General features: G+C 46.5%; 1 protein-coding gene across 6 annotated transcripts in view; it reads left to right on the top strand.

Moving 5' to 3' along the window:
- LOC119862015 (alpha-N-acetylgalactosaminidase-like) overlaps nucleotides 1-18,805 on the top strand; it is a 30,892-nt gene extending 12,087 nt beyond the window's left edge. For 3 of the 6 annotated variants that reach the window (XM_043493149.1, XM_043493147.1, XM_038417842.2), the window contains exons 6-9: nucleotides 451-545; nucleotides 10,212-10,373; nucleotides 13,838-14,035; nucleotides 18,149-18,805. In XM_043493149.1, coding sequence (XP_043349084.1) covers nucleotides 451-545; nucleotides 10,212-10,373; nucleotides 13,838-14,035; nucleotides 18,149-18,463 — 770 coding nt within the window. In that variant the 3' untranslated portion in view covers nucleotides 18,464-18,805. Of the gene's footprint in view, nucleotides 1-450; nucleotides 546-10,211; nucleotides 10,374-13,837; nucleotides 14,036-14,716 lie in introns of all 6 variants that reach the window. The other 3 variants (XM_043493152.1, XM_043493151.1, XM_043493150.1) reach the window with 3 other exon arrangements.
- Nucleotides 18,806-26,880: the final 8,075 nt, after the last annotated feature.

Genomic DNA, 26,880 nt, shown 5'->3' with positions numbered 1-26,880 from the left:
AGAAGGAGAGTCCTTGATTCTTTCCCAAACCCAGACTTCCTTAATGGCAACACAGTACAATGCTACTATGCCATTCAGCTCTTTTCTTAAACACTGGTTCAGAACTATAAGATTATTCCAATCCCACATCTATTTTGGAAAAAATCTGCCTGTTGCTGAATAACTTGAAAACAGGAATATACAAAAAATGGTTTTTCTTACATCTGCAGAAACAGTCAATTTTGGGCAGGAGTGATCATAAATTGTAACTATAAGATCTTTGTAAAGGAAACCTTTAATTAGCCATGTTCCATATATAATTCACATTCCATATGTAATTCACCAAAGAAGAGACTCCGCTCTTATCTTTGTAAAACAATAGCAAGTGGAAAAAACTAGAACACTATTACTGTTGTTATGTAATATGTTAATATTGCCTTGCATTACTACCCAGTGTTCAATTTTGTTTAGGCTACCCAAAGATGAGCATTGCTCTGAATAAAACAGGAAGACCCATCGCTTACTCATGTAGCTGGCCAGCCTATGAAGGAGGGCTTCCCCCAAAGGTATCTCCACTGTCTAATTTTATATTATTACTCTTTAGCTGACAGTATTTAGCTAACTGGGAGTTCTTGACAAATGGCTGGAACTTATTTGAATGAACTGCACGCCAGCCAGGCAAGTCCTATTCTATTCCATTCATTTCTGCGTACTGGCACCACCATGTTAGATGAACAACCTCACTGCACTAATGGAATACCAAAGTCTTCCGCTTTTCAGATGCTTATAGGAGAAAGCTGTACATAGTAGATACCAATCTCTCCTATTCAGATTGAGTATGACATCTGAAAATAAAATAGTATGGCAAAGGTGTCCGCTCGTCTCTGTTTTCAAATGGCAACTAAACCATTGTCTTAAAATCAGTTGTTCTTCCTTTGGAAAAAAACTGTTGGAGAACGACACAGATATATGTTCTGTGCTAGGGAACATTTTACTCCTTTAGAAATTTAGAAAACCCTATTTGCTTTTCTGGAGACCAAGTCAGCTTATTTGTTTTTTAAAATGTTTTTATATCAATACCTTTCTGAATTTAGTGATGGAAAATACTACTTAAATATAGTTAAACTGTAACAAAACAGTATTTATATACACTGTCCTTCCCACCTACTTTTGTTTGTCTGAGAGCTCTGTGACGGGGCAAGGCCTGATGGCTATGGAAGAGTAGTCTTATTGGGATCCGGGAAATAGGCGGGTGAAGCCCGTCCACCGCTAAAGGATCCCCCCCAGCCTAAAAGGGGGATCCACAGGACCTAGATACCCAAAAAATTCCGGGGGACAACTAATAAAATAACAGGGATAGGAGTGTGGTCAAAGGGTCAAACGAAGGGAACCGGACGGGGACACCGAGCAGAGAACCCCGGACAGCACCCACTGCTCCTCAAAGGCGTCAAGGGAGTCAGAGGACGCTGCTCAGAGGAACTCTGCCCGGATGCGTGAATGGACCGAGGATCGGAAATAGGCCCCACAGTCACAGGAGACTCCATAGGCCAACCTCCTCACTCTGGTTTTATAGATGGCCATTTTAGCTAGGGCCAGGAGGAGGTTGACCAGGAGATCCCGTGACTTTGTGGGGCCACGGATAGGGAGTGCGTAAATAAGAAGGTGAGGGGAGAAGTGCAACCAAAACGTAATAAAATATTGGTGAGGAGCCGGAATATGGGCTGCAGCCTGGCACACTCCAAGTATATATGTGCCAGGGTATCCTCACGCCGCAAAAGGGGCAGGTGTCTGGGACTGAGGTGAACCGCGCCAAGTACATGCCCGTGCTCACGGCTCCATGAAGGAGCCGCCAACTGACATCCCCGGCGGGCCTTGGAACTAAGGTGGAATATAGGATGGCCCACCTGGGCTCCTCACCCTCCAAAGGTGGCAGGAGATCCCGCCATTTTGTATCGGGGCGGGACACGACGGTGAGGGCGTGAAGGGTATGGAGCACGAGCTTGTATAGATGTTTTCTTGGCATGGTTTGGAAGCAGACCGGCTGCATCTCGTGCAGCCGGCTTCCAGTGAAGGGGTCGATTGGGTCCACGGGGCAGGGGTCCAATTAAAAGGTCCGGCGGTCCTGGGGTAGCAGGTGGGCGGGGCGTACCCTTGTGCAGGACCCGGTCGAGATAAACCCGAGCAGTGGGTGGCAAAGTGGCCTTCAACTCCTGAAGTATGCACTGGGGAATACAAGGTCTGGAAAGCCCCATGCGCTGAGCGAGCGTCAGGGGATCCAGCCAGTCTCCCCGGTCATAGTCCAGGAGGTCTCCGACTCTTGTGAGCTCTGCCAGGACCAACCTCTGGTGCACCGAGCGGGACTCCGCCACCTGCACACAGAGCTGGGGGTTGTGTAGCAAGGGCTCCACGTGGAGATCTGCCCCCTCGGTGGCCGCCATGGACCTGGTCGTTGAAAAGAGTTTCCAGGTCCTGAGGAGGTCCTGGTAGAAGACTGGCAGCCCGGAGAGGTCTCGCGGAAGACCTCTCGGATGGAGATAAAGGAGCTCCCGGTCGTATCGGAGCCCTCGGAAGCGGCGCAGGAAGGCGTGCGCCAGTATGCTCCATGCCGGACTACCTGCACCATAAAGGAGCCTCTGCAGGCTCTGGAGGCGGAAGACATGGACATAAGTAAGCAGACATTTTAGGCCCTGCCCTCCCTCCTCCAGAGGTAGATGGAGAACCCCTGCAGGGACCCAGTGCAGTCCTGACCAAAAGAACTCCAGAATTGATGTCCGGAGGTTGGCCAGGAAACCCGGGGCCGGGACCAGGGTGTTGAGCCAGTACAAGAGCATGGACAGGACTAGTTGATTAAGCACCAGTGCTCTCCCTCGTAGAGAGAGGCACCGGAGTAGTCCTGTCCATTTCCAGAGCCACTCTATCACCCCGCCCTCTAAATTCTGCCAGTTCTTCGGCGGAGAGGGATGCGTGGCAGAAAGGTAAACGCCGAGAGAGCAGTGGACCCGTGCTCCACCGGATGGCCTGAAGCGCAGGTGGGAGGGAGCTCGCCTGCCGCTAGTCCCCTAGCACCAAGCCAGAGCTCTTGACACAGTTAACCCGTGCGGAAGAGGCTCCCGAATAGATGGCCTGGCAAGCCTCCACCCGCGCCAAGTCCCCCGGGTCCTGGACCACGAGGAGCACGTCATCAGCGAACGCCGACAGGACCAGCCGCAGCTCCAGCTCCCGCAGCACCAACCCTGTCAACCTCCTTCGGAGGAGACAGAGGAAGGGCTCGATCGCCAGAGCGTACAGCTGGCCCGAGAGGGGGCACCCCTGCCGTACTCCTCGCCCGAAGCTGACCGGTTCGGTCAGGGTCCAGTTGAGCCTGACCAGACACTCTGTGGAAGCGTACAGCACCCGGAGAAAACTCACAAACCTCGGTCTGAAGCCAAACGCCTGCAGAGTGCTCAGGAGATACCTGTGATCCACCCTGTCGAACGCCTTCTCCTGATCTAAGGACAGGAGGGCGAACGACAGACCATCCCTACACCCAAGTTCCAATAGGTCCCGGACCAGATATAGTTGTCGAAGATGCTGCGGCCCGGGACGGTGTAGGTCTGGTCTGGGTGGACCACATCCACCAGCATGGACCCTAGCCGCAGCGAGATTGCTTTTGCCACAACTTTGTCGTCCGTGCTGAGGAGCGAGATGGGATGCCAATTTCGTGAATCACAGAGGTCCCCCTTCTTCGGCAATAAGGCGAGCATGGCTCGCCTGCACGAAAGAGGGAGGACCCCGCTCTGCAAAGACTCAGCCCAGACGGTGACTAGGTCTGGGCCCAGGACGTCCCAGAACACGTGGTAGAACTCCAAGGTCAGCCCGTCCATGCCCGGAGATTTATTGGTGGGCATGCGACGGAGGGCTTCTGAGAACTCGGCCAGAGTGAGAGGCAGCTCTAGCTGGTCTCGGTTGCCCACACTGACCGTCGGGAGCTCCTCCCAGAGCACTCTGCAAGCGTTAGGATCGGTTGGATCTGGGGAGAAAAGGCTTGCGTAGGAGGCTCTCGCCCTCCCGCACATCTCCACCGGATCCGTGAGGGGGGTGCCATCTTCTGCTGGTAGGCAGATGACATGTTTTTTAGTCCCCCTCTTTTTCTCCAGGGCATAGAAGAAGCGGGAGCTATGATCCATCTCCCGAAGGAGACGGATGTGGGATCGAACAAAGGCACCCCGGGCCTGATGGTCCTCGAGGATCCGGAGCTCCTCTCCATCCCAGACGCCTCTCCAGCTCTAAGACCTCCCGTTCCAACTGCTCTATCGCCGCATCCCTCCGTCAGCTGGCGCCCCGGATGTAGTCATGGCAGAAGAGCCAGGCGCACACCTTCCCCAGGTCCCACCACCGCCGCGCCAAGGGAAAGGCACGCCGCTGCCCTTTCCAGGCCAGCCAGAACTCCCGGAAGGACGCCACGAAGCCCGCATCCTCCAGCAAGCTGTTGTTAAAATGCCAATAGGCCGGCCCCGGCCTCTCTGCGCAGAGGGAGGCTGTCACGGTGGCTATATGATGGTCAGAAAATGGGGCCGGCCGGATGCTGGAGGAGTGGGCTCGTGAAAGATGAAAGCATGATAAATATATGCGGTCCAACCAGGAGTGGCATGACCGATGGGCCTCCATCCAGACAAAGGTGAACGTGGAAGTGTCATCCGGGTAGTGGTCGCGCCAGACGTCCACCAGGGAGTGGTGTTCGACTATCTCCTGGAGGACGGTGACAGCGGCCGGGCTCTACTCGGTCCCCGAGCGGTCCCGCTCCTCAAGGGTGATGTTAAAGTCCCCTCCCAGGACCAGGCACTCATGAGGATCCAAGGTGCCGAGGAAGGCGGATGCCTGCTGATAGAATTGCAGCCACTCCAGGCTTGCTGCCGGGGCATAGATGTTGACGAGGTTGACTATGAGCCCCTCCATGCGGACCCGGAGGTGCAGCAGGCGGCCCGGCACAGCCTTGGCGACCCCCAGCACCTCAGGCCGTAGGTCGGGGGAGAACAGGGTCACCACTCCAGCCGTACGAACTGTGAGATGGCTAAAGTAGACCCTGTCCCCCCAATCCAGCCGCCAGCTATCTTCGGCGGTCAAATCCGTATGGGTCTCCTGTAGGAAAACCACAGAGTACCTCCCCTCCCGAAGGAAGGAGAGCACCTGGGACCTGCGGAGACCCATCCTACAGCCGCGGGTGTTCAATGTTGCAATGGTAAAAGGTGCCATGAGGAGGGCTGGGGGGGATCCTCGCCGGCAGGGACGCTCGCGGCTCCCGACGGGCAGCGCAGCAGTCTGTAACCCACCCCGTAGGTGAGTAAGGAGTCACAGAAGAGGCGGACCCGCTGGTAGGCCGCGGCGCCCTGCCTCCCGGTCCTTTTACCCTCCCCCATGAGAGCCCTTGTGGCCCAGAGGATTTGATTAAAGTCCCCCCATCGCTGGAGAGCAAGCTGTACTTTGTTGCGGGAGCCACGGACATCTTCTAAAAACTCCCACAACTCCTCTCGCAGCACATGGGGGGCTGGGGTTACGGTCTGGTTACTCCCCGACGGGGCCCTTGGTACAGCCCCGTGGCCTACCGAGACGGGCAGACAGGGTGCAGACCCCCGACGGGGCTCCTGATGGTTTGGCCTGAACGCTGGGGCAATAGGGGGCGGCGGAGGGAGGATAGCAGCCCCTGGTGGGTCAGGACAGGTAAATACAGAGGCCGCTCCCTGGGAGTCATCTGTTGGAAAAGGGAAGGAGACAGCCCTAGGGGCGGCAATAACATCTCGGGAGGTGGACGGGGCAGGGGCAGGGTTAGAGGTGAGAGTCTGGGCGGGGAGAGGGCTCTCAGTGATGCTGGGCGCAAGCTCTCTGGTGGATTTGGCAGCGACGGCATCAGGAGGTGGACTCTCTTCTGTAGGGCCCTCTCCCGGGAAGGAGGTCGAATGCTCCTCACCAACGAGGGGTGCCCCTGGTGGCTCAGGTCCCGGCTGCTTGGCACTGGCTGTTGCCTCAACAGGCTCAGCGGCTCTCAGCGGGGTGTCTTCTGCAGCCAGGTTGATGGAGGAGTCCAGGGACTCCTCGGAGGTGGGAGCGGAAGCAACGGTTACGGGGAGGGGACATGGGGAAAGGGGGGCTGGAGTGAAGTCGCCCAGATCGAGGCCCGCTGGCATAGGGTCGTCCTCCCCCTGCGTGACCGGGGTCAGACCCAGGGCCTCGATCTCCTCATATATAGACAGGAAATCATTTTCCGCCACCCCGGGATTCTCCCCGCCGGCACCTGATGTGACGGTTGCTTCGGGGCACACTGGGGTTTCAGATGGCGCCTCGGGGGTCTTGGACGGGAGGGACTCCCATGGAGGGGAGATACTGCCTTCCAGTGCTGCCACGTCATCCCCAGCCGGCTCTGGTGGATGGAACACACCTGTGGGTAGAGCGGAAGGCTCGACATCGGTGCCCCCCTTCCAGGTCTTCTGGGGGGCCTCCGCATCAGATGGAAGGAGCGGAGCTCGAGCCTTCCGCTTGCCCCGCTTCCCCTGGACTAGGGCCCAGCCCTCCATGGCATCATCCGGGGGCTGACTAGCAGGGGTTGTGTCAGGGGGCAGAGGGGGTGGCTCAGGGACTCGCAGGGGTAATGGTGGGGCAGCACAAGGGATGGAAGATTCCCCTTCGGGCGGGCCCTCTCCCATGCCCAGGGGTGTCCCTGCCGCACCCTCCTCCACAGGCCCCACCAGATTGCAAGCAGTGGGGGCGGGACTCTCCCGCTCTTCTGGGCATAGTTGGGGAGGTGCCCCTTGGGCCCAAGCGGGAGCAATGGTGGACTGGGAAGGAGGAGGGGTGCTTTCAGGCGCCGGGCAGCCGGCGATGACGGGGCCAGTGCCCTGCCGGGGCTCGGGGGTCCCGGATGCCCCTCCTTGCCGGGCCAAGGGGCAGTCCCTCCGGACGTGCCCCATCGCCCGGCAGAGGTAGCACCGGGCCTCCCCCGTGGAATAATGCACCCGGTAATGGGCCCCCTGGTAGGGGACTAGGAAGGACCCCTCCAGTGCCTCTCCATCACGCGCCGCCGGCGGCAGTTGAAGCTGCACTTGCCGGCGGAGAGGACGTGATGGGGGCAGGGTCTTTGCAGCCCAACGGGAGAGGGCTGATGACAGAGATGGGCTTCCCCAAGGTAGAAAGGGCGGGTAACAGGGCGGCATTAGGAAGAAAGGGAGAGACAGAGGTCAGGACCAGGCGGATGCCCAGGTCCTCTAGTGGCTCCAAGGGGACAAACACGCCCCCCCACCGCCAGGCCCTTCTCCACCGCCTCCTGGACAGCGGCCTCCGATGTTAAGAAGACGACCTTGCCATACATTTTGGAGGCCGCCACAATGGCTGTAGGCCCCACCACCCTCGCCAATGCCCACACATAGGTCTCCACGTGGGACAAGGCGGGCACCAGGAGGCAACGGACGCCATGCTTCCTGGTCATGTTGGGAAAGGGGCCCCGGCTGCTATAGATGGTAGTGGAGGCGGTGGGCAGGAGAGATGACGTAGCGGCAGGCGGGGGGGCTGCCGCCACCTGGGCGTACGCCCTGGGGGCCGGGGGAGGGACACCCGCAGAGCTGGTGGAGGGAACAGCGGGGAGGGATGCCACAGCCAGCGGTGGGGCCGGGGCATTGGGGGCAGCCCCTGCCATGGAGGGCCTGGTCTTTTTAGCGGGGCCCTTCCCCTTCTTCTTCCCCTGGCCCTTCCTGCCGGCTGGGGGGGCTCCCCCCGAATCTGAGGGGGTGAGGTGAGAGACGTGGCAGCAGTGGAGGTCACCCCGGTGCCCGTCGCTGCTAGTGCCCCAGCGGGGGTGGTGGCAGATGGTTCGACAGCAGAGGTAGAAGCTTGGGGGGGTGACGGAGGGGCAGCGGGGGAGGGGCAGCTTGGGCTGCTGGAGGGGCCCCACTCATCTCATCCCCCGCCATCATGAGTAGGGAGGGAAGGGGAGACATCAGAAGGAGGAGGGGAGAGGGGAAGCAGGTCGACCACTCCTCCCCGCTAGGCTGCAGGCAGGGGAGGAGGGCGCCAAAAGGGATGGGCTGGATGGGGGGCAATCAGTGGTTAATGGTTAGTCACCAACACAGGGTGGAATTCCGGCTCCTCTTGGTGCACTAGGAGAGGGGGGATACAACCTTCGGGGTGCAGTGAAAAGGGTTGAAACTAAAATGGGGAATTGCACAAGCGCATGGGAGGGGGCATGGGCACACAGAGCGAGGGCTAAGTGGGCTAGAGGTAGGACAGGGAAACCAAGGGGCTAGCTTCAGAGGTTGGGGCGGGGCAAACAAACAAAGGCTGCAGAAGGAAATGGGCGGGGCAGGCAAATAAACTGAAGTTAGTAAGGGGGGCTGGGGCAAAAGGGGGGGCAAAGCTACAAGTAGCAAATGGGGCAGATAGTAAAGGGCAAAGCTGTGGTGTGGGCAGTCCGGAGGAGGGCACGTGCACTTGCACAAGTCTTTTTAGGCTGGCTGCTGCTCCTGGCCCAAAGGGTGGAAATAGGGCGTGGCAAGCCAAGCAAGCAGCTGAGTCCAGAGGCAGGAGCTGAGGAAGATGGTATACAGCCAGTGGGGGTGGTGGAGGGGGCAGCGGTGGTGGTAGTAGTGGTGGGGGTTGGGGGGGACACAGATGGATTGAAGGGCAGCTCCACGCCACACCCCCTGTGTCCCTGGAAACACAGTTAAGACCCCCACCACAAGAGCACAGTTTGAAAATTACTCAGTCTTAGGACCTCCTCCACGGTGGTCTGCGAAGTCTCTAGGTGCTCCCCCACTGGTAGATGGTCCTCTTCTTCTCCTCCTCGGGCTTCAGCAGCTCCAGGCAGCAGACTCAACAGCAGCAGCAGGAGCTCCAGGAACTCCAGGTGGTGGTCCAGGCAGGCAGAAAGGACCCCTCTCAGGTGGTGGTGGTGGTGTCCACAACAGCAGAGGCTGGGGTTCCTCACTCCTCCTCTCTGGGGAGTGGGCTAGCAGCCCCGCTCGGGGCTGCAGTTGGAGCAGTAGCAGCACCCGAGGGAGGGGGTCCAGCAACCAGGTAGCAGAAAATAGGGGGATAGGTGTCTGGCCCAGCCAGGGGAGCAGCTGTAGCAGCAGGGAGAGCTTAGGGCCTAGTAGCAGCAGGAGTAGCAGTTTCCCACCTCTCTCCACGCTAGAAGGCTATGGGAGAGTCGTGGGAGAGAGAGAGAGAGAGAGATTTGCTCCAGGCTAAACAAATCCCTGGTACCAGGTTAAGTGAAATGGCAGCTGCTCCAGGTCAATTAACACATGGGGCCAATTAAGAACTTTCCAGAAGGCAGGGAGAAGGCTAGGTTGATTGGGACACCTGAAGCCAATCAGAGGCTGGCTGAAACTAGTTAAAAGCCTCCCAGTCACTCAGGTGGGTGTGCATATCAGGAGCTGTGGGAAGAAGTTGTGTGGTTGGAGATGCTGAGTAGTACACACCATATCAGGCACAAGGAAGGAGGCCCTGAGGTAAGGGTGAAGTGGAGCTTGAGGAAGAAGCCCAGGGAATTGTACATGTCATGTTTCTAAAAAGGTCAGCTACCATAGCTGATACTATTAGGGTCCCTGGGCTGGAGCCTGGAGTAGAGGGCCTGCCCCCCCAACCTTTGCCCCCTGTTTAATCACTGAGACTGGGAGACAACAGAGACTGTGCAAGGAAGGATAACTTCTCCTCACCTCCCTCGCTGGCTTATGATGAAAATGGCTCAGTAGACTGTGACCCTTGTCTCTAGAGAGAGAAGGGTTATGTGGAGGGTCACAGTGAGTCTCTGAGGCTAGTGAAATCCGCCAGGAAACGTGGGACCCACAGAGGCAAGCACAGAGCTTTGTCACAGCTCATAACGTGATATTTAACAGCCTGTATTTCCAGTTCTGAAGCCTAGTGATCCAGTTAATTTTGCACCAGATGACTGTGTCATAATGGGGGGAGTTGGCTTCTGCTATTGCAGACCCACCACTCAGCAATTAGTGTTGGTAGGAAAGCAGCAGAAGAATAAGAGAGGAGATGAGGAAGGGAGGGAAGAGGGAGAACAGGAGGTAGCCAAGAATGGGAGCTGTTAAAGTTGCTCAGAGATTTATAATGGCAGTAGCAGTCCTGGCACAGGAAACAGGTCAAAGATGCAGAATAAATGTAGTTTATTCAGTGGCTGTAGAAATAAAATTTATTTCATTGATGTGATGATCACATATGTATTATACCTATAAATATATTATGTTTTTATTTAGGTAAATTATACTGTACTTGGTGAAATTTGTAATCTCTGGAGAAATTTTGGTGACATACAGGATTCCTGGAAAAGTGTTTTAAATATTATTGAGTGGTATGGAAATAACCAGGATAAACTGCAACCTGCAGCTGGCCCAGGAAGATGGAATGATCCAGATATGGTGATGTTATCTTTTTAATATTTTGTTCTCTGTTGAAATTTAAATAGATCCTGATAAAACGATAATTTAGTAAGACTTTCTAAAAGACAGCCATGAACAGCCAATGGACAAGACTGATACTATGCACTTGTGCATAGAAAACATGCCCAGCAGTTAGAGCAGGGGACAGAGTCAGAAAGCTTGGGTTCTACTCCTGCCTCCGTCACTGACTCACTGCAGCATTCTTTTTATCACAACTTAACCATCTTCAAAATGGTATAATACCATTAGAGGTATTTATAGCATGAGATGAGTATAGAGATATAGTGGCAACTCAGTAGTTAAGATTGCACTGTCTTTGCATTTAAATCTGATATAGACAGTGTTCACATTTAACTATCTTAGGGGAAAAAATTTCAGCTAGAAATTACACATGGATCTCAAGCCAAAATTGTATTTGACCTTAACTCGGAATGTCCTATTAAACATTTTATAACTAATGTTCTAATATTTTTGGTTTAAATCAGTAGGTACATATTTACTACCTTAACTTGTTTTTCTAGGGATTAATGTTTGTAAAATGCCTTGAAATCATCTAGTGAAAAATGTTCTACATGAATGTCAAGTATTAGTGTGGTAAAGCTTTTATTACTAAAATTATAATGCCTCATCACTGGGGCCCTTTGGTTACCTATATTAAAAATAAATATCTAACATAATAGCCATCCCCTTGTTAGCCCCCCCAGCCACCAGGTAGAAAACCCCTTATTAGTTTTTTCTTGAGATCAAACGGATATTGTTCAGGAAGATGAACCTTGCAGGATGCTCTCAGTACCAGCAAAGCTGGAACAAGTTACAGCTGGGGAGCTTCCATGGTGACTGTCTTGCCTCCTGTTCTTAAGATTTCAAATCAAGGAAATGTCAACAAGAGCTCTTCAGTTTCTCATCCAACTGGATAGTACAAGTAGTATTCTCTCAGGTTGCAACTCTCAAAACTAGATAGTGCTTCAGAAATTTTGAAATCCAGTAATTTAAATTTCACCTGTCAGCAGAATGAAAACCAGTGTAGTGAATGGAGCACAGGTGTAATTTACTCGCACTAACCCACGCCACAGCACATTCAGCACTGGTAAAGCACCAAGTAGGCTTCAAGGAAATTCCTGAGTAAAGCACATTGCAGTCTGACCAAGGTGTGGAACACCGTAGCCGGCGATGCATAATAAAGAAAGACTGCAACTTTTTTGTTAAATCTTGGCCCATTGTAAGGCCTCTTTGTGCCACTGGAACGTAGCATAGAAACCTTTAAAAGTTTCTTTAAATGGACAGCAGGGGATTGTCTTGGCATGGAAGAATCTTCAGATTTAGGGCTGGTTTCACTGGCTCTTTATCATCCTTCCCAGCTCAGGGAGTAGGGCTGGAGCATGCTGCACTTCAGCAATCCCAAGAGACCGTTACAAGCTGGAGCAGGTCTCATGCTAGTCTAACTTGCACTGAAGGACAGTTCAGCCCCTAGCCAGCTCCAGGATGAAGGTACTTTTGCTGCCTCCTCTCAGCGGTGCTGAACTCTGCTTTGTTGCTGCTGGGGATTTAGCCCCAAATACATAGTGGAGATGTCCACATTGTGCAGCAAAAGCCCCAAATACATAGCACTTACTGTTCGACCATGAAAACATACAGCTGGATTGTTATACCACCGATGTGATTTATACTTTGCAGTTTACTTACTGCAATACTTTACCAGTCTCTATTCCATCATAACAATAAAAAAAAAGCCCACAGCATTTGGTGATGGTTTACTAGAGGAGAAGGTTTCCTGCAGTTCAGTGCTTAGCATTCAGGAGCTGCCAAGCCTCCTGGTTTATTGGGCTCCCACTTCAAGTTGTTCCTATAAGTAGCTGTGTTGCTTGGGTGCATAGTTTTTGCCTTCCTTTATTAAATCCAACTAGAATGTTAAGCCCGAGGACTGGCTGCCAGACAGCTGTTCTGGTGGGCCTGGGGTTGGCCATGGCTGCTGCTACGGCTGCCATGGGGCTGGCCGCCGGTCAGCTGTTCTGGCAGCCACTGCTCCAGAAGCCTTGAGGCTGACAGCTGCTCCAGCCCTCCCCCAAAAGAAGTCAGGGAAGTCCCAGAAAGTAACATAATTCTTGACCTTTGTGACAGAATCCTACCCTTAATTATAATCAGCATACCAATGGCACGAAAGTACAAAATGCTTCATGATCTCAAGTTGTGACACAAACATGTTTAAGAGGAAGGGTGGCAAAATGTGTGACCCTGGCTGGGAGCACGCTTGAGGTAGCCAAGAAGGCTAACAGCATTTTGGGCTGTATAAGTAGGGGCATTGCCAGCAGATCAAGGGCCGTGATCATTCCCCCTCTATTTGGCATTGGTGAGGCCTCATCTGGAGTACTGTGCCCAGTTTTGGGCCCCACACTACAAGAAGGATGTGAAAAAATTGGAAAATGTCCAGCAGAGGGCAACAAAAATGATTAGGGGGCTGAAGCCTTATGAGGAGAGGCTGAGGGAACTGGGATTTAGTCTGTGGAAGAGAAGAATGAGGAGGGATTTCATAGCTGCTTTCAACCACCTGAAAAGGGGTTCCAAAGAGGATGGATCTAGTCTGTTCTCAGTGGTACCAGATGACAGAACAAGGAATAATGGTCTCAAGTTGCAGTGGGGGAGGTTTAGGTTGGATATTAGAAAAACCTTTTTCACTAGGAGGGTGGTGAAGCACTGGAAGGGGTTACCTAGGGAGGTGGTGGAATCTCCTTCCTTAGAGGTTTTTAAGGTCCGGCTTGACAAAGCCCTGGCTGGGATGATTTAGTTGGGGATTGGCCCTGCTTTGAGCAGGGGGTTAGACTAGATGGTCTCCTGAGGTCCCTTCGAACCCTGATATTCTAGATGCATAATTAATTACCAAAAACTGCTCTCCAAAATAGCCTAGCGGAAAAATATTGGTAAACATTTAAACAAATATATTCCAGTCAAAGGGAGGCAATTAAGGTAGCCTTTCAAAATCTGAATCGCTCACTCACCCTGGGCGTGTAAAGGGAGACAAGTACATTTTATTGCTGGGCTGTTAAATTTAAGGTAATTTTGCAAGTCTGCACAGAGGTATTATGGAAACAGGATTTTGTCATGAAGGAGAAGATATGGTTCATTCTGAAATTAAATTAATGCTGTAAACATTTTGGGACAAATCTTTTGTATAAAAGACAATACAAGTAATAGTCCAGTTCTGCAAGCTTTCAGCTACTAACTTCAGAAAGATTTCTGCACATATAGAGTTTGCAGGATCATGTGCTAAATTGTAATATAGTTGGCTTTTGGTGTACATTATCATTCTTTTAAGAGTGTCACATTTGCAGTAACCCCTAAGAGCCCATGTCATGTGCCAGGACACTGGGATCTTGGTTTGTGATTAGGGCTCCTAGATGCTACTACAATACAGACTGTTTCATTTAACAGTATCTGATTTATTTCAGCTGATTATTGGTAACTTTGGCCTGAGTTATGAGCAGTCAAAAGTACAGATGGCATTGTGGGCAATCCTGGCAGCCCCTCTCTTTATGTCCAGTGATTTAAGGACTATTTCTGAGGATGCCAAGTACATCTTGCAAAACAAGCTGTTGATTTATATAAACCAAGATTCTCTGGGGATTCAGGGACAGCGCATTATACAGGTACCCAATTTGCTAGTTGTCTATTCTGTTTTTGTTGTTTTTAAATGCTGATTCTGCTATGCCTCATCACCAAGCTCTGCCAGAAACTCTCACTTAGCAATATGAACTTTATCTTATTTTTTTTCCCAAGAAAGGAAGCTTCAGAATTCTTCCTTTTTAAAACAGCCTTTCTAGTCCTTTGGTAATAAACTTATGTAGTAGTGATTTGTTTTTAAATCACTTATTTAATGTTGCTGGAAAGGTTGAGGAAAGTTAATCTACACACTCCTATTAATTACTTTTCCTGCCACACTTTCTTCCCCCTCCCTTTCTGCATACATAGGTTACACATTCATTGGCTACATATGAATGGAATTTATACCCATTTTCTGACCATAAGTAACTTACACTGCCAATTACAGCACTAGTGAATTTGGCCAAGACACTTCCACAGGAGTTGCACCAGCTTACATCCAGTCTAGATTGTGTTTAGGGGTTTTTTTTAATTCTGTCAGTTTCTGTGCTGATGTATGCAGCCGTTTAGGCTTCATATAACATTTTCCTTTCTGGGAGGCTGAGAACATCACTCCATCCACTATCAATTTGGATTCAAGAACAGTGTAATTCAAGTGGCAATTTATTGAGTTTCTCTACCTCCGCTTCCAAGTAACTTTTGTCCTTATTTGTTTGACTTTCCTCTAGGGTCTGTGGGTTGATCATAATATATGCTTAGAGTGCTCTTAAGCTCTAGAGAGAGTCCCAAGAATCTCAAAAGATGGATGTGTGTGTGGGGGGGGAGTTGATCAGTTCATTTTACTATCATATCTAGTATGAGCACCTGAACTCTGCTCCACACATAAAATGGGAAAACTAGTATTTTATAGCATAACCATCAGCAACTGCTGCTATGGTACATACTCTTCACCTCTGCCTATGTTGGTCTCTACCCACACATCCTGCCATAAGTTTCAGGATTGCCACATTACTGAGATGTCTCAATCTCTTAATAGTTACACAAAGCAAAATATGTGTACATTCTAGCCCTGTCAATTTTAGGAGCTGATTTTGTTAAACACACAAATGTTCTCTCTTCAGGGTGAAAAAGTAGCTGGAAACTTACTATAATCTTACTAGATGCAGTGTCATATGGTATTCCTAATTAAGTAAACAATCCCACTGACCTCAATAGAGTTGACACAGTGGTGTTACATGGATGCAGTAGGAAGGAATTACATAACCTTTAGCTGCTGAAAAATGCCAACCATCCTCATCAACAGGTGGGAGAAATTGATGGGGCTGGTAGTGAAAGAGGGACAGTCCCAGTAGCAATGGAGGGAGACACTTCCCAAGGGACAACAGGTAGCTCCTCCCACTGAGAGTTTCTGGCACCCATTGACCAGTTGGGAGAGAGGGGTGTTGATTGGCCAGCATTCCTCATCTCCCACAATTTAGCCCAGTGCAGGGACCACATGGAGTCTCTTCCAGCTCCATTCCAGCAGCCTCCCCTACCCACCCAAAATGAGACTGGGAACCCAGCCTGACGGATGCCTTGGGTCTAGCCAATTAACTGTTTAGGGGGTCAGGAAGGAATTTTTTCCCCCCACGGGCCAATTGGCAGAGGACCAGGGAGTTTTTTGCCTTCCTCAGAGCATCTTCAAGCCATAGTGGGTTAAGCAGGAATGCATTTAGTTCCTAACTGTGGTATTGGTTATTCATCACAACTTGCAGCCGATTTCCAGTGCAGTTAAGAGAATAAAATGAATGGTTCTGAAAGATGAAAGACCTGAGATTTTGGTGATGGGCCTTGGGCTCATATAAGGTGAGACCATGTGGCCTTTGTAGCCAATGTCGTACCTAGTGGCCTTCCCAGGCTGATGTCTCCACGCTGTTGCACTCTCTATCCCCAAATATTGCATATGATAGGCTAACACTGAGGTTTGAAGAGAAACTTCCCAAGAGCAGACAAACTTCCCGAGAGCAGACAAATTCCTAACTATTTAAGCCAAGTTCTTCTCTTGTTAATGTTAGTACAACTGCACTAGAGTTACACATCTGTCTTGCTGACTGTGTAAGAACTATACGGAGCTTTTCCTAACTGCAAGCTACGCTCGCTGACATCTGTGCCCTGATTGAGCTGTAGGAATAATAAAATGCATCTGCTAAATTTAAAAGTAACCGTGCCATTCTGCTGGAGCTTTTCATATAGAGCACCTTTGCTTTCAGGAGATAGAGATTTGGAGCTGTTTATTTGCATAAAAGCAGGCTCTTGGGTCTTGTCATTTTTTTCTAGCTATTAGGGAACCTGCATCGTTCTAAACAAAAGTATCAGCAGCAAACTTTCTAGGCGACACTCCAGCTACTCATCAGATGGAAGATGTAGGGCTTTAACAGCAGAGTACAACAGAATATAGGGCAGAATTTGGTTCTGACTCTCTGGAATGGCAAATTAATTTAGAATCTACAATCTAGAATCACATCAAGGAAAAATGTCTTATGTGATAGCTTGAATGAGACACTGGATAAACAGATCCCCTGAGTAAAAAGAGATTAGAAGTAAGCAGAACTTTTGATCATTTTACTCACTATGGAAAATTATTTAGAACTACTAGAAAGATAGGTGGGTAATCATATAGTGGACAAAGTGAAAGTATAAACATTCTTACAAATTAAATATAGAATTGTATCTACACTGTAGCTGCACAGGCACAAAGCAGAACCAAGGAACTTCCTACAATTGGCATATTGTTACAATTTTTTCTTGACACTTAACAGCTTAATTGGAATAGATACAGGCTCTAGGGCAATGGAAATTCCCCCCTCCCCCCAAGTAAAAAACTTACTTGTAGCACTCAAATTGAAGTAATCTATTTCCCCTATTTTTAGCAATTTTCTAGTTCTACAAAGGCAATAAAACTTTTTAAATGTAGAAAAAGCAGGATCATTATGTAAGATAGTTGCAAAAAAAATGTGCACAAAACCAGCACGGATGCTGTTTCAAAATATAGTAGATGCACAAAATCAGCAACGCTAGAAATGAATACTGGAGCATGCACGCATCCAGCACCAACACCTACTGATTGGGAGAACATTCGGGTCAACCTGGACAACATATAAAGATCTATGTGTGCCATTCAGTTCTTTCACAAAGCTATCTGGCCATGGCTTCAAGTTTTAAAAGCTAGTCTGTCAGAATCAGAGATCATTTACTCATTTTACTACCTTGTACCTTCACTTATTCTGGGAGAAAGTTATAAATTATTCCCCCACAAAAGATGCTCTTTATTAATAAGCATAAGTGTCCATTACACAACAAAATTAATCACAAGATTATAAAAAAGCTGTATTGATAACAGCTTGCTTACATTTTTAAAACACCTGGAAAAGTCAGCATTTTGATCCCTGCATATCTTCCATTGTTACATACAAATGTGAGCAGATTTATGTTCCCAAACACAGCAAGATGTAATATTTTCTTAAGACAGGCTCATTTGGCTGTAAGAGGTTCAGGGCAGGCTCTTGTCTACAGTACCTAAGGGTATGTATACACAGCAATAAAACACCAGCCACTGGCCCTGGTCAGCTGACTTGGGCTTGCAGGGTTCAAGCTGAGGGGCTATAAAATTGCAGTGTAGACATTGAGCTCTGAGACCCCAGGAGGGAGGAGGGATCCAGAGCCTGGGCTCTAGCCCAAGCCCAAACATCTACCCTGCAATTTTATAGCCCTGAGAGCCTGAGTCAACTGACATGGGCCAGCCACAGGTGTTCTACTGCAGCGTAGATGTATCCTTAGATACTTTTAGTTGCAGTATAAGTAACATCTGGAATCCAATGAATCCCTAAAGCAGCACCTCTCTCTTCTGTTCTCTGAGGGAATTAAAAGCTAAGAGAGAAAGCCCATATTTTGTTCATCTGCATCAGTTCTGTACCCCCATCACATCTATTTCATAGGGCTTTCACTCAGCTTAAGTGCAAACTAATAGTAGTACTACTTTTAAGTTTATTATAGTGGTGACAGTTTCTGTGAATAGTATTGTAAACACAAAGGGATGTGTGTGACTTCCATGTATCCAGTTTCAGAAATGATGATGCAAGGACAATGAAAATGAATCCCCACAATATTCTTCTATTTGACAGAGCCGTCATTTTGAAGTATGGAAGAGAATCCTGTTCAACGGACAGTTTGCCGTAGCCGTGATGAACAATGGCACGGATGGAATGCCAAGACCTTTCACAACCAATTTAGCACTACTGGGTATCCTGGATTGCAAGGAGGGATACAAGATATATAATGTTTTGGAGCAAATGTTCTTAGGAGATTTTGCACTCAATACAACTATTAACATAAAAGTTACTCCAACGGGTGTAGTCTTGCTGTTTCTCAGGCCTTTGTGTTCTGTCACCTACTTTACAAAACCAATTTTGAGAACCCAAGCAGTTGAACTGCAATAAAGAGATGTTAACTAGGGTAATTACAATGGAGTTCTCTGTGGATGGGAGCAAAGATACAGGAGCTTTGAATCAGAGATATTTAGTATCAGGTGCATTATCTAAAATACATTTGAAATGGCTGTCATCTTTCAACTAGCACTAGACAAATGAGATCTTGAAGCTGCTTGAACTGCTATTGTGGGTTCTATATTAACATATATCCGGAGGAATATGTTGAAGGTGAGCCTGCAGAAGGGAAGAAAAACAGCACTTTCAAACAGTACAAAACCAAGTGGCTGATCTTTGTTTTTTCAGGAACATCTTGTTTTAAAAATGAGATTTCTCTTTTTACAAAAAAAAACCCACCACATTGAATGCTACAGACTTTTCCTTTGATCTCCCCACATACAGATGGTACATATAACTTTATTTAGAGAGACCGCAAAAGCGGTCAGACCGGAAATACAATATTCTCTCCTTTTCTCTCACCCTTTTTTTTTTCTTTTTTTTCCTTAAGTGAGTTTGTTGCAGAATGTTCCCCAACTGATAGTGAAATTATGTGCTTCATAATTAAGGCTGCAGTCCAGTTGCGGCTAAATGAACACAGGTGGTTCCTATTAAAAGGAGCCACATATGTGCAGCCAGAGGAAGAATGTAGTCCTTAAACTTTTGGCCCTTGTGCCATGTGACCCAAACAAAACAAACCTAAGATGCTAGGGTTTTGCTGTAACATGTATTTACGTAACAAAATCTGACATTTGCACCTCCATAGTCTCCCTTCCTGCCAGCTCCATACTCATTAGCCAAGAAAAGACAGGGATGGACAGGCAGTTTAAGACTATGCAGACCTTTTTCTGGAGCACTGGCATTTATGGAGTTTTGTTAATAACGGTATTTAGAATACAAGTTGTTTGGGTGTTTGGCAGTGGGACGGGCTTTGCATTCTATTTTGGGCCTGTCAACTTTGATAGAGCATCTTTTAAAAAAAAATTACAGCTGTATAATAAACTGAAAGGCAACATGCTCTAGTGGCTTGAAAACGTGGGATTGAGAACCAGGAATTTTTTACGCTGCTTTGCCCCCGGACGTGCTTTGTGGCCTCAACTGATCTGTGCCTCAGTTTCCACCTCTGTAAAATATAGTTCTGAATGCTTTCCTACCTCACAGGACTGTGAGGACTGATTTGTTTTCAAGTAAATTAAAATGCACTTTCTCTGTAACGTTTTGACTCTTAGGCTTTTGATAAGTTAATTTTATGCCTTTCCCCTTCAGTTACTCCAGAGTCAATAGCATAGTACTGGTTTAGTGAGGGAAGAATCTGGCTTATAGTAATTATTACTCGTATCTATTCACTCATGTCTAAAAGTTTCACTAGTAGTCAGTTTAGATATTTTAATTTTCATCTTACTGCCGTTTCATCTTGTTATACTTAGGGTCAAGGAACCCATTTTTTATTGTTCAACTGTAAATCAACAAACCTGGTAATGAAAAATCATAATTACAATTATTTTGAATGGAACAACTAAAGCATTCCTATATCAGTGAGGTCACTTCTCAGAATTCATTCGTTTAGAAAGAAACTGAACTTAAAGTAGTGATGTTTAATGCTTGCAAATTAAATATTGTTCCAATCATCAGAATGTGTGTGAAATACATTTACAGTAATGTGGATGAGAGTACTTAAAACCACTTATAAACACAACCTTAGCTCACGTATTTTATTATTTAGTGTATGGTCAAATCAATGTTTTTCCTGTTACAAATTTTTGGGTGGACTGGTTTTTGGGCCTTGGTTTTTAGTTAATTTTAATAGTACCTCAACAGCTGAAAGGTTGCATAATATAAATACTGCTTACTATTTAAATTAAGAAAGTATTTCTTGTTCCCTTTATGTCCCTATCTATCTTCTTCATAGGAAGTATGGTAAGCGAACATTCTGGCTTAACCAGGAGATATTCAACCTGAAACTCAAAAGTCCTGTGAAAAGTGGAAACTAGGTCAAGCATGTAAGGAAAAGATTAGACAGGCCAAGGCACAAAACAAAATTAAACTAGCAGCATTAAGGGTAACAAAAAAAACGTTTTACAAAAATACTAGAAGCAAACAGAAAACCCAGGACAGAGTATGCCCCTTTACTCAATGAAGTGGGAGAAAACAACAACAAAAACCACAGCTATGGCTGAAGTGTTAATGACAGGTTTCAGAGTAGTGTTAATGCTTTTTTTTTTTTAAATCAGAAAGGTTAGCAGTGATCAGACCACTAACAGTGCACATCAGTGTAAATAGAGTAGGATCTGAGGCTAGAATAGGGAAAGAACAAGTTAAGAATTACTTAGGCCTTGCTTACACAGTTTTGTCAACAGAAGTCAGCTTTTGGCAACAAAACAGTGGATATGTACACACTGAAATGCTTCTCCTGCAGATGCAACTCCCCTGCTATGCTGATATTATAAAACCACCTCATTGAGAAGTGTAGGGCTTATATCAGTGTAGTCAAGGTGAGACAGTGTCTCTGTAGAGACAGCATTTGACAAATTAGATGTCCTCAAGTCAGCAGGGCCTGATGAAAATTTACATCCTAGAATACTTATGGAACTGGTTGAAGAGATCTCTGAGTCATTAGCGATTATCTTTGAGAACTCACGGCACACAGGAGAGATCCCAGAGGGTCACAAAAAGGCAAATTTGTAAAAAGGAGAATAAGGACAACCCAGGGAATTACAGACCTAGCATCTTACTTTTGGTACCTGGAAAGATAATCAAGCAAATAATCAAACCACCAATGTATTGGCATGTAGAAGATAATAATGCAATAAAATAAACAGTCAACGTGGATTTGTCAAGAACAAATTATGTCAAACTAACCTAATACTCTTCTTTGACAGGCTAGCAAGCCTGGTGGATAGTGGGGAAAAGCAATAAATGTGACAGATCTTGACTTTAGAAAGGCTTTTGATACAGTCTCACGTGACCTCAAACAAAACTAGGAAAAAACAGATGAACCTACTATAAGGTGGGTGTACAACTCATTGGAAAGATGTACTCAGAGTAGTTCAGATGATTCGCAGTCAACCTGGAAGGGCGTATCAAGTGGAGTCCTGCAAGGATATGTCCTGAGTCTGGTTCTATTCAATATCTTTATAACTGATTTGGATAATGGCACAGAGAGTAAACTTACAAAGTTTGCAGGTGATAAGCTCGGAGGGGTTGCAAGTGCTTGGAGGACAAGATTAGAATTCAAAATGATCTTGACAAACTGGAGAAATGGTCTGAAATCAATAGGATGAAATTCAGTTAGTTAGGATAATGAATTAGGACAATACTATACTTAGAAAAAAATATTCAATTTCATAAACACAAAATGGGAAATGTCTGCCTAGGAAGTAGTACTGCAGCAAAGGATCTGGGGGTTATAATGCATCACAAACTAAGTAAGAGTCAACAATGTAATATTGGTGCAAAACAAAACAAAAAAACACCATCATTCTGCATTGTATTAACAGGAATGTGGTAAGTAAGACATGAGAAGTAATTCTTTCACTCTACTCAGCCTCAATTGGCCTCAATTGGAGAACTGTATCCAGTTCTGGGCACCACAGTTTAGAAACGATATGGACAAATTGGAGAAAGTCAAGGAGAGCAATAAAAATTATTAAAGAGCTAGAAAACAGGAACTATGAGGAAATTTTGAAAAGAAACTGGGTTTTGTTTAATCAGGAGAAGAGAAGACAGAGTAGGGACATAACAGTCTTCAAGTAAGTAAAAGGTTGTAAAAACAAAGGAAAGTGATAAAGTTGTTCTCCTTATCCACTGAGGACAGGAGAAGTAATAATGGGCTTAAATTGCAGCAAGGGAAATTTAGGTTAGAAATTAGGAAAAATTTCCTATGGAGGTTGTGCAATCTCCATCATTGGAGGATTTTAAGAAAAGTTAAACAAACACCAGTCATTTGGTTTTCCACCAAATGCATCCGATGAAGTGAGCTGTAGCTCACGAAAGCTTATGCTCTAATAAATTTGTTAGTCTCTAAGGTGCCACAAGTACTCCTTTTCTTTTTGCGAATACAGACTAACACGGCTGCTACTCTGAAACCAATAAAAAACAAAAAACTTCAGCTGCCAATAAGAAGAGACCTTGATTACAATATAAGTATTAGTGTTTCTATCTTTGAACAAAGTTGATAAACCAACATTACCTGTGTTTGTGGCAATCTCTAATAGGAGAGGTGACTTCAACAACCTCTGGCAAACTTTGTTGAGTGGTTTGTAGGTGATCAAGGCAAGGAGCACGCATTGGTGAAAATGCTCATCTGTCAGGTCACTGCAGTGGTGGCTTTTTATAATGTTCACAGTAGAAGACCCAGATTCGTGGAGGTACGTTGATCTGAACATAGTTAAGAGATAGATGGCTAGATCCTGGGTATTCTGAAACTGCTCGGCATATTGAGTCCAGAAGTCAAAGTCCCACTTCTCTGGAATTTGCCTTCAGAACATCTGAGCTCTAATTGAAAGGCAACTTCACTGATTGAATCAAGAATGTTCTTTTCTTCAGAAGGGCAAGGTCCATCAGTAGAGGCAAATGGATCACAAACAAATAAAAGCAAGTCCTTTGGAATTTTAAAAATTCTAAATCACATTTTAAAATTTTCAGTCAGACTGTTTAGGAATTCTTGCATTATTTTCATTGAAGTTTCATTTATAGCAACATCAAATGATGTAGGAAAGTGCAACATCTTTCCTGTTCAGTCTGTCTGAAGCACTTAAAGATTCCTCTGAAAAGCGCACACTTTTTCAAACAGATCCCTGACACCGCTTGCATGGCCTTGGAGCTGCAAGTTGAAGGAATTCAAGTGACCAGTAATATCACATAGAAAAGCTACTTGTGACAGAGGGGACATCATTCATAAATTCCAGGAACTCACAAGCCTTGTTGGTCTTGTGGTTTGAAAGAAATTCTATTATTTCTTTTATAAGCGCACAGAACCTCTCTAACCTCACCCCCCTCCCACACACATTTAACCAGAGAATATCATTATGCTGTATTTGGCTGAAATGTCTTATAAAAGAAAATGTTGCAAGATAGAAGTTGAGCATATGTAGATCACTAATGTCATCACAATACCCTTTTTTCCCCTCCAACTCCCCATGCACAGGACAGTCTGTTGAATGATGCAGTAAAGTGTATTTAATGCAAGGTGTTTCGCTGCCAAACATGAAGCTAAGCCCTTCCCCCCCCCCCCCCCCGTCATGGAGGGACCTTCATCTCTAACAAGCAAGTTTACTTTCTGTAGATCCAACCCCCCCTGCCCCTTCCAAAAAAAAAAGCCCTTTACTGTTACCAGCACAAAATTCTCTGTTACTCGCACACTCTAGGACATCCCACCTCTACCTAGTTCCTAGGGCTCAAGGCTTCCACCTCTATCTAGTCCCTAGGGCTCAAGGCAAAACCCGGTTAATTTAGGCACCCCCACCCTTTCCCAGTTCCTAGGGCTCCAGGTGAAAGGCACCCAACTTTACCCCTTCATGGGCTCGAGGCAAGTACCCATTCCCTGTGGACTCAGAGCTTAATCTATTGCAGGTTACGGGGTCTTTTACCAGTGAAAGAGCCTTACACAGTAATATCCTACTTAAGCTCTATTTATTAACAATCACCAAAACAGAATGCACGCTACACATACAATGCTCACCACTCTCAAGAAGACAGATGAACTTTTCTTGATGGCCAGTCAGGATCAGGTCATCTGGGGGACTCCAGTTTCTGCATGGTGTCATTGGCAGGGTGTTGAGGTCTGGCAGCTCAGATCTTGGGGCTGTGTCCTGGAGTTGGTTCTCAAGAACTTATATATAACGAAACTTGAATCCTGCTTAGCTATACTGTACCTTAACCAATCCTTTTACTAAAATATTACTAACCAATCCTAACATACTGAACAAAATTCTCTAACCAATCATACCCCCACCACCTTAATTAATTTACACCTAGGAAAATAACTATGTAACCAACAAACAAAGAACCAGACAGATCATACAAACAATAGAGAAGTGGGGACTATAAAGATAAAACAATAAAGAAATGAGGATTTCATAACCACTACTGATAAGTGATTTCTTGCCAGACAGTACACTATCAAACTAAGTTTTCTTTAACCATCTTAAGATCTGTTTCTTTAGCTAGTGATAGTGGGTGCTATTAGGACAGGATTTCCTTCTTCACAGCCTGATATTACATTGCATCTAAATTACACATTAACACAATGTGAGGATGTGACTTCCTGCTTCTTGGCTAATGGCTGCTGCTCTTCTAATATGGCCACAGACAAAACCTTACAATATGGTTACAGGAAAACCCCTTATCCTTACATGATTTTTTCAAAAATGCTGTCTCCTGTGGTGTAGGTTTAATGGTACTGAGCACAAAGATTCTTCCTTAAAAATTTCACCATAATAAAATCTGACAGTGATAGCTGTTGCTTGATTCGTCCACAGCAAGGGATATGTATTTGGCATTTTTTAAATCAGAAAGCAGTACTGACAAACAATCCTCGTAAATTACCTCCAATCTTTGCACTGCTGTGGAATCACACAGGAGAACTGGCTTCATAATGTCACCTTTGTTTTTATCTCCAGAAAAAAACTCCTCCAGCATTTCCAACATGCACTCCTTCACAAGCTCAGCTCCCAGGAAAGGCTTCTTTTTAGCTAGTGTCCACATTATTCGAAGAGAAGCAGCTATTGCTTGTTCTTGTGCAGTTGCTGATGTTGTGAGAATGACATTTGAAGTGTGATACAAAGACTTCAGATTTTCAATTTTGTCATGTCTTGCAACCTTGCCAGGAGGATAGGCTGCATTGAAGTTACTGTGCTTTGAAAGTGGCGCCTCACGTTGACAACCTTAGAGACGGATACAGTGGCTTGGCATATTAAACACAAAGGTTTTGCATTTAAATGAGATGGCATAATTAAAGAAAAGCAAATGGCCAGTTTGGGTTAAAAGCTTGGTTTTCACCATCAACTTTGCAATGTTTACTCCCACTTGCATTCACTTTTTGCTCCACTTCCATCACTAATGAAAAAATGGGTGGCAGCCAAGGCTGGCCTTAGGGAAAATAGTGCCCTGGCCAAAGTTGTATTTGGGCACCCTTTGAGTTCCGCCCCAGGTGGTGGTGCTCGGGCAGCAAATTTCATTTAAAAAAAAAACAAACTTTTTTTTAAAAAAGGTTAGCTGGCAGGCCATAAAGGAAGCCCAGGTGGGCCACATTTGGCCCCCAGGCCACCTATTAAGAATCACTGGTATAGATAATTCTTAGTCCTGCTCAGTGCAGGGAAGTAGACTAGAATTCAGTGTTTCTCAACTTTCTCCTCAACCAGGAACCAGGTTGCTGCCTTCCTAAACCTGTGAAAAACTTTCATTTTGTAGAAAGGACATTTTTCATCAGAAGTGATGAAAAAATTTTCAACCAGCTCTACTCAGCACCTTTGAAAAATTACACCCAAGGTGTCTAAAATTGGGTATCCAAAATTACAGGCTGCTTTGAAAAATGTGTGGCACACAAAACCGTGTCCTGCTTTAATAAGTACTTCCTCTCAATCTATGGCACAGGTTTAAATACAGCAGCCTTGAATCAGTTACTGTGAAGGGTTATAATGGACTATCTTGCAATATATATTCTATCTGCTTGAGATCTTTACAAAGGCAGTGGAAATGCATACTGCATAAAAGGGACAGCTTGTTATAATTAGCTTAGCATCAGCAGGATACTCATTGTTGTACAATGGCCACAGAAAGACAAAGTTCCTATCCCAAGGAGCAAGTGTGAAGAAATTACAGGGTCAGCTACATCTGTATTTCACATTCAGATGCCAAATCTACCCTGGTAGCATCCATGCACAAAACAGGAGCATGAAAAGGCCCCTGGAGTAAGCCATCATAACGGCAGAGATAGGTGGACTAGATCCTTGAGACTGAGAAACAAAACAAAAGCTGCATTTTAAAAAACACAGATACACTTCTAGTTCATTTGTGGCAGATGTTCCACAGAAGTGAATGTATGTTTTCAACTGTATGCCACATGTATTTTCCCCAAAAGACCATAAAGAATAAATAGTGTTTTGTACCATAAACAATTGAGGGTGGAACGTGTAATAAACAGGGGATATCTTTCCCCAATTTCTTAACAGGACATTGGAACAATCAAAGAAGGATTATGTCCTCTGCAAATCTTCCCAGGATTTACATTGACTATAGACAATTAGTGTTTTATCTTTTTAACTCTTCTGAAAGAGGAAATAAAATTATATATTAACATAATAAGGTTACAAATTTCAATATACATATAGGAAATGCAGAAGTTAGGATTCTAATAGTAAGATTAGCTCAGTTACATATGAAGGTTATAAGTGTGTTGATATAAGGTCTCATACACAAAAGCAGTTCAGAAT

Source organism: Dermochelys coriacea, chromosome 10 (assembly GCF_009764565.3).
Source record: "Dermochelys coriacea isolate rDerCor1 chromosome 10, rDerCor1.pri.v4, whole genome shotgun sequence".
NCBI classification, from domain to species: domain Eukaryota; kingdom Metazoa; phylum Chordata; order Testudines; family Dermochelyidae; genus Dermochelys; species Dermochelys coriacea.
This window is presented reverse-complemented; position numbering and strand designations above follow the sequence as displayed.